The sequence below is a fragment of the Balaenoptera acutorostrata genome, chromosome 6, assembly GCF_949987535.1.
Source record: "Balaenoptera acutorostrata chromosome 6, mBalAcu1.1, whole genome shotgun sequence".
Classification (NCBI taxonomy): domain Eukaryota; kingdom Metazoa; phylum Chordata; class Mammalia; order Artiodactyla; family Balaenopteridae; genus Balaenoptera; species Balaenoptera acutorostrata.
Genome location: NC_080069.1, coordinates 114683815 through 114696852, shown reverse-complemented (window position 1 = coordinate 114696852; position 13038 = coordinate 114683815). Strand labels below are relative to the sequence as shown.

Below are 13038 nucleotides of genomic sequence, written 5' to 3'. Positions count from 1 at the left end.
GAAGAATAATTATATTAGGAGGGAAATATTTTTCATTTCTTAAAGTATTAGGTGAAGCTAAGTAGAAGGAAATATATGTGCCCGGGAAAAATTAGAGTAAAATTAATTTACTGTGAAACTGCCAAAGAAAGGATGGCCCAGGAGAAAATACAGGCTAGTAGTCTTTAGGGAAAGATGTCTTTAAGGTAAGTTGTGTTTCCCCTTTTACAGTAATTGATTACAGTTTTCCACAAAATTGTTAGCTCTTAGGTAAATAGCCGTCCTTCCCCTGTCCTTTCCTAATGTGTATTTCTGGCCTCTGGTGCGTTTACCCTTGGGCTCTTTGCAGAGATATTCTTGGACCAGGTTGGAAAAGAAGTATTTTTTTTCCTGAGGTTTCCTTATTTGCAATTTTCTTGTTTCTTCGTGACAGTTGTCCTTTGTTTTCCATACAAAACCAGCTCGTTTTTTACTATGAAGTCTGAGACTGGTTCTCACCAATGCCTTAAAACAGGTTACTTTCCCCCCTTGATCCCTGAAACTCAGAGTAAATGTGTGAGTCACAAAACATTGGTGAACTTTGACTCTTTTTCCAGATTTTCCAGGACGCATAAACTATGAAATTCCAAGGTTTGATTTTGGTGAATTTGTGTATATATATCTAGTTTTATTTGGGTGCACTAGTTTTATATCTGTTTAATTTCTGTTTCCTTTCTAAAGGGCTTTTAATATCTCTTTAGGTTCCTTTTTTTTTTTTTTTTTGTGGAGAAAAAATTGTGAGAGGGGAAAATGGGGTTGCCTTTTGCTCCCAAAGCTTAAATGAATAGTCATTGCCCGTAATGCCTTCTACGCTCATAGCTTCCCACTGCTTTAGATGTGATGTATCCGGCGCTGTGAAGGTAATGATCCTCAACCACAGCAATATTCCCTAACAGGAATATCTGTCATATTCATTGGGATTACCATGTTCATTGATTTGTGTCTGTAAATCTGCTGTTTCTACCCTTTAAATTTGATCTATAATTGGACCTCCTTAAATGGTTCAGATAAGGTAGTCTGTATTTTCTCAATGCAGCAATGCTGTCAGCTTCTCCTTTTTCATTATACATTCAGCAGACTTGATAAAATCAGCAGGACACCTCATTTGAAACTGTTTAATCGCTGCCTTTTTCCTTTGCTAAACCATTGAGGTGGTCAAGCGATGTACACAAATCATTTTAAATAGAAAATATGGTTTTCTCTGTGACCCAGCTAAATAGATAGTGTTATGCAAAACAAGTTAAAAAGTAATAAATGCCAAAAAAATCTTCTAATTGGAGTAAAAAATTGTGGGCAACTCTATCCTCTCTCCAAAAGTAGAGTATCCTAAAATATTGCCAGGACCCTGTAAAGACAAGATGATGGTTTTCTAAAGATTCTCTGGTTTCTGAACAAAGCAAGTTTAAATTTTCATAGTGCTGAGCTGCTTTTTATATCCATTCAAAGGGAGCCCATACTTATTTGTAATGCCTTTATATCCTACTTTTGTAGGGAGCAATTTGCTGTCTGTTAATATCTATGCAGCATAACCTTTCAGCCATTTGCTATCGTGATAATAAATTTTTGTTTCTTTGTCTGTCATTTTGTCTACTCAGCTGTTACTCCTCAAAGTACGAACTAAAAATAATAGCTCCAAATAAATGCCACATAATAAAGTGTTTTACAGTTGTAGCTGGAATAACCTGGTGGCCGTAGCTCACAGTCCTATTACCATTGCTGGTGCTGTAGTTTCTTCCCCGTGTGTCAAGGTGACTCTACCAGGGCCAGCTCATTAAAACAATCTATTCTTTCTAACTGGCTTGGTATTTAGCGCTATACCCAGCAGCCTGCCAAGGCACAGCTTTGGAGCACAAGAGTCACAGCACAGGATATATGAAATTATGTGGCATTCACTTTTTGAACAAATACAAATTATCCATAACCTCATTTTCATGCTTCAGGATTTTATTGTGAATAATTTACAGTTACTCCTGTCAATAGTAGAAGTAGGGCCAGTTGCAGGTTTACCTGAGATAGTGGTAAGTGTGACTCCAGGCTTTTGAAGAGCAGCGTTTACCTGGTTTTTGTGGCCCTATAGTATTAATATTTACACTGTACTTGAATGTGACATTGGGTGTGTTTTGCCATTTTTGCTGCCCCGAGGTGAACTTGAGATGGAGAAGCTGGGAGTTGGTAAATATGCTAAAAATGCATCTTTTTTCCTACAGGTTCTGGCTCCTTAGCAGCAATGGCCGTGTTTGAAGATAAATTTAGGCCAGATATGGAGGTATGTAAGTTCCTACAGTTTTATTCTCTTTCACATTATCTTTCTAGTTGTATGTTGGACATTTACAAATTGATTGCTGATTCCTCCAAAGTTTGAACAGCACTGCTGTTAGTTGGAATGCTCTTTGGCACAGGTACTGTGTTTGCTGAGAAGACTGGTTACTTGGGAAAGCTTCATTTTGGAGTGGCCTTGCTACGCCCTCCCTCAGGCTTGAGGAGCCTGCACTGTTCGGCTTTCTGCTCTGGCCTTTGGGCTGTCTGGGAATCTTCTCGGCTGTAAATGCTGCTGCAATGTAGCATGTTTTCTTATGCGTTATCACAATATCTCAGAATGACAGGTTTTTTGTTTTTTCACTAAGAATAGAGAAACTGTATATGTCTTTGCATGTCACACAGACCTGGCCTGAAAATGCGGGCAGTTTGAAAAATCCCTATGGGTTGTTCTGCATTTGGCAGAAGATGGGGACAATACCATGTGTGTAGTGGCCTATTATCAGAGCATGATGTATCTGGTGTCTCACATATATTTATAAGAGATTCTTTTATTATATTTTCTTTGGTAGTGGGGAGGGTGGTATCTTCTGAATGACATTCCACCTGTGTCTGCTTTAATGATAGATGTACCTCGATTAAGCAACCCCCTAGAGCCCAAAATCTCCAAGAACAAGCCCCAGGTCTTTCATTGTCACTTTGGAAGGAGTGTTCAGTATGCTTGGATACTTTATGGTACCATGTTATTCCTCCACTGTGCTTTATCCTCGCTGCTGAACCAGCTTGTAGGCACATTACGTCCTGAAGGCAGCCCTCATCATCTGCCCTTGTTTTTTTTGACAGATGTTAATTTTTTCATGGGTAGTATCAACTTGTTTTCAACAGTTATTAGGCTGTTTATGAGTGGTTTACCCTATTCCTTAATACGTAGGTTTCTGCTCTTCCTGCTTTTGCAGTAGTGTTTTGTGTAGATACCAGCGGCTGTTTCTGGGAATTACTTTTTGACAGTGCTTTATGCCTAATCATCTTTGGAAAAGATTGCATGTTTAAAAATTTTTTTTCTTCTCTAGCTCATTGTCATCAGAGCATCAAGTGTCATTGGAGCTCTGAAGCTCTCTGATTTTCAGGTTTGGGCCAAGTGCCAGGAGAGCAGAGAACGTAGGGTCGTGGATGCTGCTCAGCCAGGACAGGGGTCTCCTGCCAGGGGCCACTACACCCTTGGTATTTGAGGATAGCACAGTAAGGGACTTGGTCACTGGTGGCTAGTTTTCTCCCCTTTCTTGAATTATCTGCAGGAATTAAAACGTGTGACTACAGATAGAATTTAGCTAGGTGTTTTGTACTAGAAACAATAGTCTTGCTCCAATTAAGAGTAGTAAACAGGTCCAAGTATCAACTGTAAATGAGATTAGAGTTCTGTTCTCATTTCTCAATGTGAACATTTATTCCCATATCAGCATTATTTTCTGTTTGGGGTTCTTAAGTACAGAGGAAAAATAAGATATACTAGGTCACTTAAAAAGAAAAATTAGAAACCATCTCCCAGTTTTCAGACTAAAGGAGAGGAATTCCTAATGCTCCACAAATCCATTAGAACTAATGCAGGTATAGAGAGAAAGACTCTGATGATTTTCATTTAGAAAATCACCTCAGTAATGTTAGGCCCTCCTTTAAACCACATTAATCTTTTCAAATTTTCTTGAAAGCTGTGTCTGTTTCCAATTGATTGGGACTTCCATATGTTAAAGAAAAATGAGAATTGCATAAAAAGTTGAAAGCATGAGGTATATTAAAAGTGATTTTAACACTCTGCTAAAGTAATTTTATATTATTTATTTAGAGTTTGGATTTGAAATGATTCAAAGGCCATGAATTTAATATTGCTGATTTAGGGAAGCAAAGGGAAATGTGAATCATCCCTTCAATAAAATTTCTGATATTATCAGTTTGAAGAGTTGTGTTCCTTAGATGAATTTTATCTATAATTGAGACCACTTATTGTTTTGTATTAGCTGTGAGACCTTGAAACAGGTTGACTAAATTCCCATTTCAGATTGTTAATTAAATTTACAATTTCAGGTGAGTGGTTTTTATTCACTGAAGTTATTGACACTTGACACAGACTGACAATCAACAAAAGTCACTTTATTAAGGAGAAGGTAGTACTTGCTTCTCCAGTGAAGTGAGTTTAAAAGTAAATAGAAGGCAAAGGTAATACTTTTAAAAATCTAAAGGGATATTAATAGATACTAAAATTATTGTGAAGACCAAGCAGCTAACTGCTGGCCACCCTGCTTTCTTCTGGTGAAGATTAAGTGATGTGGTTTCAGTGGAAGGCCGAGACTGCTTAGGAAAGTTGAGAGAACCCTGTTTTAGTGACTTTGCTGTGAAAGAGAATTCGGCCAGGGTGTCATTTCTGGCTCTGCATTTGCATAGAACTCATGGCAACGTTTGGTTTCAAATTTCCAAACTTTTTATTTTTCTTCTTTCCAGGGAGGCTTTCTGTCTTTCTGTGGCAAGAAGCCCTCCATAACTTTTCTTTCTTGCCTATTTTGAGACTGAAGGGTTGGATGACTAAGTCTGCTTATTTCCCTTCAGTAGGGGAAAGGATTCTGGACGTGTCTCAGACAAACCCAGGAGAGCATTTCTGCCTCTCAGGTCTTGCATGGATTGCCAGGGCAGTAACTGCTGCTCACTTCATAGAGAATTGCACTGGGAGGGGAAGTTTCAGGCTATCATAATTACAAATTGTTTGCCAAACAGTGATTTTTAGGCCAGACTCATGAAACAAACTCTTGGCTTTATTGTTAAAACAATTAAATTAGGAAAAGCCCATAGTCTTTTTTTTTTTTTTTTTAACTACAAACCTGTGCCTTGGACAGTGGTGGGCCTAGACTGTAGTATTTATGGAATGAAAGTCCCTGCCTCCTTAAAAACCTTTAATATTTTCTCATGGTCTTTGGCTGCATAGTCTGGTATGGTAGCCACCAACCACATGTAGCTATTGAGCACTTGAGTGTAGCTAGTCTGAATTGAGAGGTGCTGCAAGTAGAAAACACATCCCAGATTTCAGAGACTGGGTACAAAAAATTTAAAAACGTATCTCATTAGTAATATGGTTACATGTTGAAACAATACTATTTTAAGTATATTGGGTTAAATAAAAATATTATTAAATTTTTTTCACCTATTTTTACTTTTTTGTATGTGGCTACTAGAGAATTTAAAACTACATATGTGGTTCACATATTTCTATTGGACAGGGCTAGTCTTGAACTTGTCATTTGCACACTACATTTAAGGATTCTGCCATGTCTGGATGCCACCTCTACTGTTATTTTTCTTGAAAATTTTCTTTTACATCAGCTCACTGTTTTATAAATTGAGTTATCATTTACATAAAATAAAATGCACAGATCTGAAGTGTATAGTGCGATAGATTTTGGCATTTGTAATTACCCACCGTCAATCAGATCAAGACAGAACATTTCCTTCACTGCAGAAGTTCTCCTTTCCAGTCAGTTCCCTTTCCTCTCTTCCCTACAGCCACTCTAGTTCACCTATTTAATTTAAATTTATTTTTAAAATACAGTTTGTATCTATGAAATCCTGGGTTTGATGTGCTGGTTATTTTTCCCCCCAAGACATGAAAATGAGTGCATACTATTAATATAAATAAAAAATGTATTCATGTATCACCATCATGTAAGCCCAGGGGTATGAATATTAAACTTTAGGAAACATAGGTCTGCATTCCTGTTCCACTTCAACCCTTCTCTCCTGCTTGCTGTTCTTTGAATACAGTGTGTACTTGCTTGCTGTCGAATCCCGCTCACTGCCGGTGCCTGCCAGCAATGCTCTCACCTGCCACCTCATCTCTTTGTGTTCCTGTACTGCATTGTACACACCTGTCCCATTGTTTTATGGCTGTTTTCAGGGGCATCTCCGCTACTTGCCGAGAGAGGGGAGACCCTTGAGGGCAGGGACCATGAAATCATCTCTCTTTTTCAGCTCCTGATGTTCAGTACATGTTTGTAGAGTTGAGACAGGATAACCCGGAGCTAAGGCAAAATCTGAGTCATCAAAAACCACCTGGGAAATGGAGGGGACTTTCTCTTCTTCCCATCTGGAAAGTGCTGAACTTTTTTTTTTTTTTTTTGAGATAACAGAAGAAGATAGCTAGTACATTTCTCAAATAATACACAGTATTGGGCCAGAGTCAACAAAGCAAACACCCCGTTGAGTACACGGCCGAAATGAAGATGGGCCAAAGGGCAGATGCTCATTGGGAAATTACAGGCCAAAAAGCAGAACAGTGAAACCTAGCTGGGATTCATAAATGCCTAAGATGGGCTTCTGCCTTTTGAAGTAATCTGAACCAGTGATTTGCTTCAGGTAAAAGCTCTGACTCCAGGTTTCAGAGAAACTGCCGGCTAACTGTGTGAGTTTAAGGCCCATTAAAAATCTTTTAAAATTCTCATCCAGTTGTGGCCCTAACACTGCCTGTCCTAGTCTTGGGATGCTCATTTTCTTGTTTTTCTCCTTGCTGTTAGCCTGGAAGTTCTCTGAGGGCAGGAACTGTGCTTATTCGTTTCTATTTCCTCACACCTAAAATGGTGCATAGTAGGTAGTCAGCCAGTATTTGTTGAATGAGTGGATAAAAAGGTGTCAGAAGCAACCTTTCTTAGTTGGTCCCAGATTTACCTTCCTTTGAAACAGTTTGATAACTTCACCTTTAGTGTTCATAGTACTCAGATTGATAAAAATGAAGGCATTAAAAAATTGTATTACTGCTGATAAATCTCATGCTTTGTTTTTATCAGCAAAGGTGCTTATTTGGACACTGTACCTATGTATTAGCAGAATAGTGGATTTTGAAATGTGCGAGTTGACCTAATGACAAGGGGTCGGTTGTATTAGAGGGTTTTGGGTGATGATGAGTTGTGTGGAGCCATTCCCCTAGCATTTTTTTTTTCCTGTTGTTAAGGCTGCCGTAAGAACTAAGTCCCAATCCTGGTTATTATCCACAGGCTAGCTGGACAGGAAATCAGTGATAAACACACTGTGGCCTTCTGAGTCCATTTTCCAGTTAAGTATGAGGAATTTGACCATTGTACCTGGAAATATGGTGTTAGCTTCATGCGAGTATGTATCTTGAAAATTGCTGAAATAAAAACTTTTATTTTAGGGTGGGGAGGGTTAAGGAAATGAATCTGATAGCTTAGGTTAGTTTTCCTTCCATCCTGTTTCTTTGTAAGAAGGAATGTTTCCATTTGGCCCAGTGAGAAATTTAAACTCTTGAAGATTATAATTCATAAAAATGGGTAGAAGATTAATATTTAGTCTGTCAAGATCAGTACTGTCCCCTCTTTGCACTAATTGTCAGAAAGCGCGCGAGGGCTGCTGAAGGGTAGCGGTGTGCGGCAGGACCCTCACATCACAGGGAGATGATTCAAAGGCAAACTGTCCTGCACCCTCTGGTATCGACTTGCAAATTAGCATCTGGAATCTAATTAAACAAGCTTAATGAAAGTAGCAGCTGAATACTGCTGGAAAAGACAATCAGCTTTTTTCCCCTCTCTGATACATATTCTGTACTATTGAAGTTGGTCACCAAACACATCATGTGAGCACAGTTAAAAAAAATTAGCATTTATTTGAAGAATAGAAACTGTTTTTCATTCTGTTATGCATTTGGCATGCTTTGGCGTCCCATGAGAGCCATGCCACAGCAGATAGTGCACAATATTTATAAATCCATGACAGGCAATAATAGCAACTTGAAAAATTCTTTTGCTAGAATCTCAAGTTGAGAGCTGCCAAAAGCTGAGAGGATCAGATCTGCAGTGGCAGCTGCTGTGCCCTACAGTTAGAATTCTAGACTTTGAAGATGCTCAACTGAAAGAAATGAAGACTGCAGGCTTAGCCAATTTTTGCAGGTTTCTAGAGCTCTGGCTCTCTGCCTTTTGAAGATGAGTTGCTGAAGCTTCTACCACTGCCTGAGGCGTGCTAACACCAGCAGGATCTTTTTTTCCCCCAGTCTTAGTGTGTCTTCAGTTTTAAGTAGCACATGCTTAGTCAGTGCCAACTGTGATGGTCCTTTTTCTGGTCACAATACCGAGGGATGAGCTCTTCCCCTATACCCTTTAGAGAGAAGCTGCAAAGATAGATGGTGACGTATACAAGTGCCACTTCAGCCGTCTGATTTATGGAGTCATATTTCATCACTTGGCAAGTGCTGGCCTCTAGAGAAGCCCTTATTGCTAAAGATGTGAGCAGCTATCGCCCTAAAGGCTTGTGGTTACCTCACAAACGTGATGCCAAACACGTAGCTACGGAGGAAACAGAATTAATCTGTCATTGCAGGCAGCTATAGATCCACTTTAAATAATGAAAGAGTTGATACCAATATGGTGTTCTATAGCAAATTTTAGAAGTGACTGTAGTTTTTTGTTTGTTTAAGTCTAATAGTAGAAAGACACTGAAGTTTCAGATTTATTTGTGCCATGCAGATGGACAGTAGTGTAAGAGATCTGCATTATTTTGATTTAAAAAAAAGAATCTATTCAGTTTGGCACATAGACTGGTCCCAAGGGGAAGCATAGAGCATGAGTTCAATGTGGTCAGATGGAAAAGGGCACAGGAGCTTAGGAGCTAGAGGATTGGGCTGTGAGTGTGTTTCCACTGTACGCACGGCACGACTGTGGGCAAGCCACAGCCCGGCGCTGTTCATCCAGAAGACGGGGATCCAGAGACCTGCCTGTGGGTTGCTGTCAGGATTAGGTGTGGTCTGTAAAGCACTTCATATGATGGCTCACACAAAATTGGCTCTAAAATATGGCAGCTGCTTCTATTTTTTAGTAATTCAGTAGTAGGATACAAACATCACATAGCAACGATTAACATGATTATTTGTACTTGTGTCAGGCTTGATGATATAGATATGATTCTTTTTTAAATTTTATATTTTATTTATTTATTTTTGGCTGCGTTGGGTCTTCGTTGCTGCACGCGGGCTTTCTCTAGTTGCGGCGAGCAGGGGCTACTCTTCGTTGCGGTGTGCGGGCTTCTCACTGTGGTGGCTTCTGTTGCGGAGCACGGGCTCTAGGTTCGTGGGCTCAGTAGTTGTGGCTCGCGGGCTCTAGAGCGCAGGCTCAGTAGTTGTGGCACACAGGCTTAGTTGCTCCGTGGCATGTGGGATCTTCCTGGACCAGGGCTCGAACCCATGTCCCCTGCATTGGCAGGAGGATTCTTAACCATTGCGCCACCAGGGAAGTCCTAGGTATGATTCTTCTTTCTTATATGAAAGCTTAAAATTGGAGACAGGCCTAGCTAGTGGTCATGACAGTAGAAGAAGCCTGTTTAACACATAGCACAGGCTATGGAAATATTTGCCTTTTTGCTATGGGGAGAAGGTATTGAAAACACAGCAGTCATAATAGCTGATGCTTTTTGAGTGCTTATGCTGTGCCAAGCTCTTTTCTAACAGCTTTGTCTGCATCATCTTATTTACTTTTCAACAATCGTGTGGGGTCTGTACTTTGTTATCCCTGTTTTGTTGAGAAGAAAAATAGGGTGTAGGGAGGTCACATACCTTACCCGAGGTCACACAGCCGGGCAGTGATGGAATCATGGTTTGAACCCTGGTCAGTCTGGCCCTCCGATGTGATCGATCACCCTGCTCTTCTGCCTCTTTGCTAGGCCTGTAGTTCTTTGACAGCAGAGTGGGGAAGACATCTTATTCCAGGTGAGCAGAGGTGTGGGCTGTTTGGGCTATTCCTTTTCTCTGATGAGGTCTTGTGAAGATGGCACGAAGCCAGACGAATGTCAGAGGAGGTGTATAAACCTCTTTGGTGAGCTCAGTGACTGGAAGGAACCCAGGGATGGAAAGATGCAAAGTTAGAAATACAGAGATATTGGGAAATATAAGTAAGTCATTTGGCTACGGAAGGTTTTTTTTTTCTTCTCTTTGAATTCATCAGAATTTATTTTCATCTTTTAATTGTCCTCCCCCGCAAATATCCTGAGGTTGTTTTTTCCCTCAGAGTTTTCAAATATTTACAGGGGAGCTGTTTTTCTCTATATAGCTAACGTTCAGATGGCATAGCCTTCTTCAAATTTAGTAATGAGACCAATAAGCCTTTAAATATTGGTGAATGGCATTTGTCCATTTGAGGCAAATCATGAATAACTTGAACCAAAAATAAATAAATAAGCAAGACTATCATATTTGAATAATGAGGTGTTCTTTTTACCCCAACTGCCAAAACTTTTTAATCTTCGTCAACAATTGTTCTGTCCTCCGTCTTATTCAGGTTGCATCTGTGCGACTCAGCTCAGGAGCCCTGACAAGCGGCATATGAATTCTGTATTCATTAGTGATCTTGATCCAAATGCCTCTGTCCCTGCCACGGGGGCTCAGGTGTGGAAGCTGCTGGCTAATCCCACCAGCTGACATTCAGAGGTTTAATGACTCCATAGGAAGGTGACCACTCGCTGGGAGGTTTGCTGGCGGAACCCACACAGCAGACAATGGAGATCAAGGAAGATGATCAGTGTTTAGCCGAGCACCTTCCTGTGTGACTTGAACCCTGCTAGCATCAAACAGAGTTTTAAGTAAACGCAAAATTAAAAACAAAACAAAACAAAACAAAAAACTTGCCCTCGATAGCTATCATAAACAATGATTTTCCTGTCTGTATTGATATTGATGGTGTTTAAGACTGTTTTTCTTGTAGCAGTTTAATAGGTGTCAGCTTGATAAGCTGAACTTGACTCACTTTTCCAGATTTTTAGATTTTAAGGTTATGTTTGTCTGGTACTACATCTGTTTAGGTATCTTGTATATCTGGGAAAAAATATATATACTTAAAGCCAAAATTAATCCTTATGAAATGTTCCTAAGAATCTATGCTGACATTTTTGTTTCTTGTGATCTCTAGCTTTAAAAAAATTACTATCAGAATGTGAATTCTTTGATTGATGGGTGACTTGTCACTAGATGTTTTGACTTTTTTTTAGGTCCTCTATTCTAAAAATGTTGGATGCCTTATTATTTTAATAACAGCTTCATTGAGATATAGTTTACATGCATACAGCTCACTTACTTTAAGTGTACAATTCTGTGGTTTTTAGTATATTCACAGAGCTGTGCAGCTATCACCATAATCCATTTTAGACCATTTTCATGCCCCTCAAAAGAAATGCCATATCCATTAGCAGTCGCTCCCCATTTCTCCTCAGCCCTCCCAGCCCGAGGTAACAGCTCATCTACTTTCTGTCTCTACAGATATGCATGTTCTGGACATTTCATACAATAGGAATCATACAATATGTCTGTTGTGACTGGCTTCTTTAACTTACAGTATTTTCGTAATATTTCGTCCTTGTAGCATGTATTGATACTTCATTATTTTATGGTTGAGTAGTATTCCATTGTATGAATATATCACATTTTATTTACCCATTCATTAGTTAATGGACATTTGGATTGTTTTCACTTTTTGACCATTATGAATAGTGCTGCTGTGAACATTTGTGTACAGGTTTTTGTGTGGACATATATTGTCATTTCTCTTGGGTATATATATACCTAGGAGTAGAATTGCTGAGTCATGTGGTAACTCTCTATGTTTAACTTTTTGAGGAACTGCCAGACCGGTTTACAAAGTGGCTGGGTCACTAGTAGTGTATAAAGATTTTAGTTTCTGCACACCCTTGCCAACATTTATCATTTGGCTTTTTGATTATAGCCATCCTGGTGGGTGTGAGTTGGTGTCTCATTGTCTTAACTGATGGATTCCTTATTGGTTAAGAACTAATGCAACTACAGAAATGTTTAAATGTAACTATTGAAATATTTGACACACTTCTTTATGCACTGGATTTGGGCAGTAATTGGGATGGTTGTGTGTTTAACTATTGGAAGGTCCCTTTTAGAGGCTCTCCCTGAGGCTGTTTCTGTCATTTGCTTTTGGTCGTAATTCCTGCTTATTGGTTTTCCTTAAGACCTGAAACATTAGACATAGTAAAGTGTGTCTTTTTTGTTAGATCAAAAATGTATTAATTTTTCCCCAGTAATTTTCTCTCATTGTATTTAACATTAAAAAAAAGTTTTTAGAGGTTTCAGAACCCAAAGATATAATCCCTGGGGCCCTGTATAGAATTATTCCTGGTAGTGATTTCCAGTGGAGTTAAAGACTTAATTTTAGAAATGAACAGATACTAAAGTTGGCCTTATGGTTCAGTGAGTGATTTGGAGAATTACCATTCAACCTTTAGAATAGATGATAAGACACTGTTGATGGTTTAAAGCGTCTCACCAGCATCAGATGTTTTGAGTTGTCCCCTTTTGAAAGAGTGAGTTTGTTCTCCTGAATTTGAACCCACTGGTGGGCCAGCTTTGGAGAGGCAGAAAAGGACTTCTTGAGTTAAGGTTACTCCCTTGGATCTTCTTGCTCACATTTTCATCGTGTGGTGTTTTGTAAGGCAGATGGAAGTTCTCTCTGCTGTTTCACCTGATGATTCAAGAGCAGGACTTTGCTCCCTGCCATACAGAGTTTGGAATGTCACAGGTACATAATTGCTTCTCTCCCTTTGGATTCCTTCATCTTCCTTGACTTAGAAACGGCCACTTGGGGCCAGGCCTCTGGAATTCAAGAATCAACAAATCTAAGGGAACTGACCCTCTGTAATATTTGAAGTTCTCCATTTCGAATTCTTTGAAGAGTAATGAGAACACTGCAAATGGTATACTGCCATAGT

The 13038-nt window shown here is 39.4% G+C and overlaps 1 protein-coding gene across 1 annotated transcript in view; it reads left to right on the top strand.

Moving 5' to 3' along the window:
• PSMB7 (proteasome 20S subunit beta 7) overlaps positions 1-13038 on the top strand; it is a 56448-nt gene that overhangs the window by 25849 nt on the left and 17561 nt on the right. The window contains exon 6 of the mRNA XM_007194695.2: positions 2226-2284. Within this exon, the coding sequence (XP_007194757.2) occupies positions 2226-2284 (59 nt within the window). The remainder of the gene's footprint in view (positions 1-2225; positions 2285-13038) is intronic.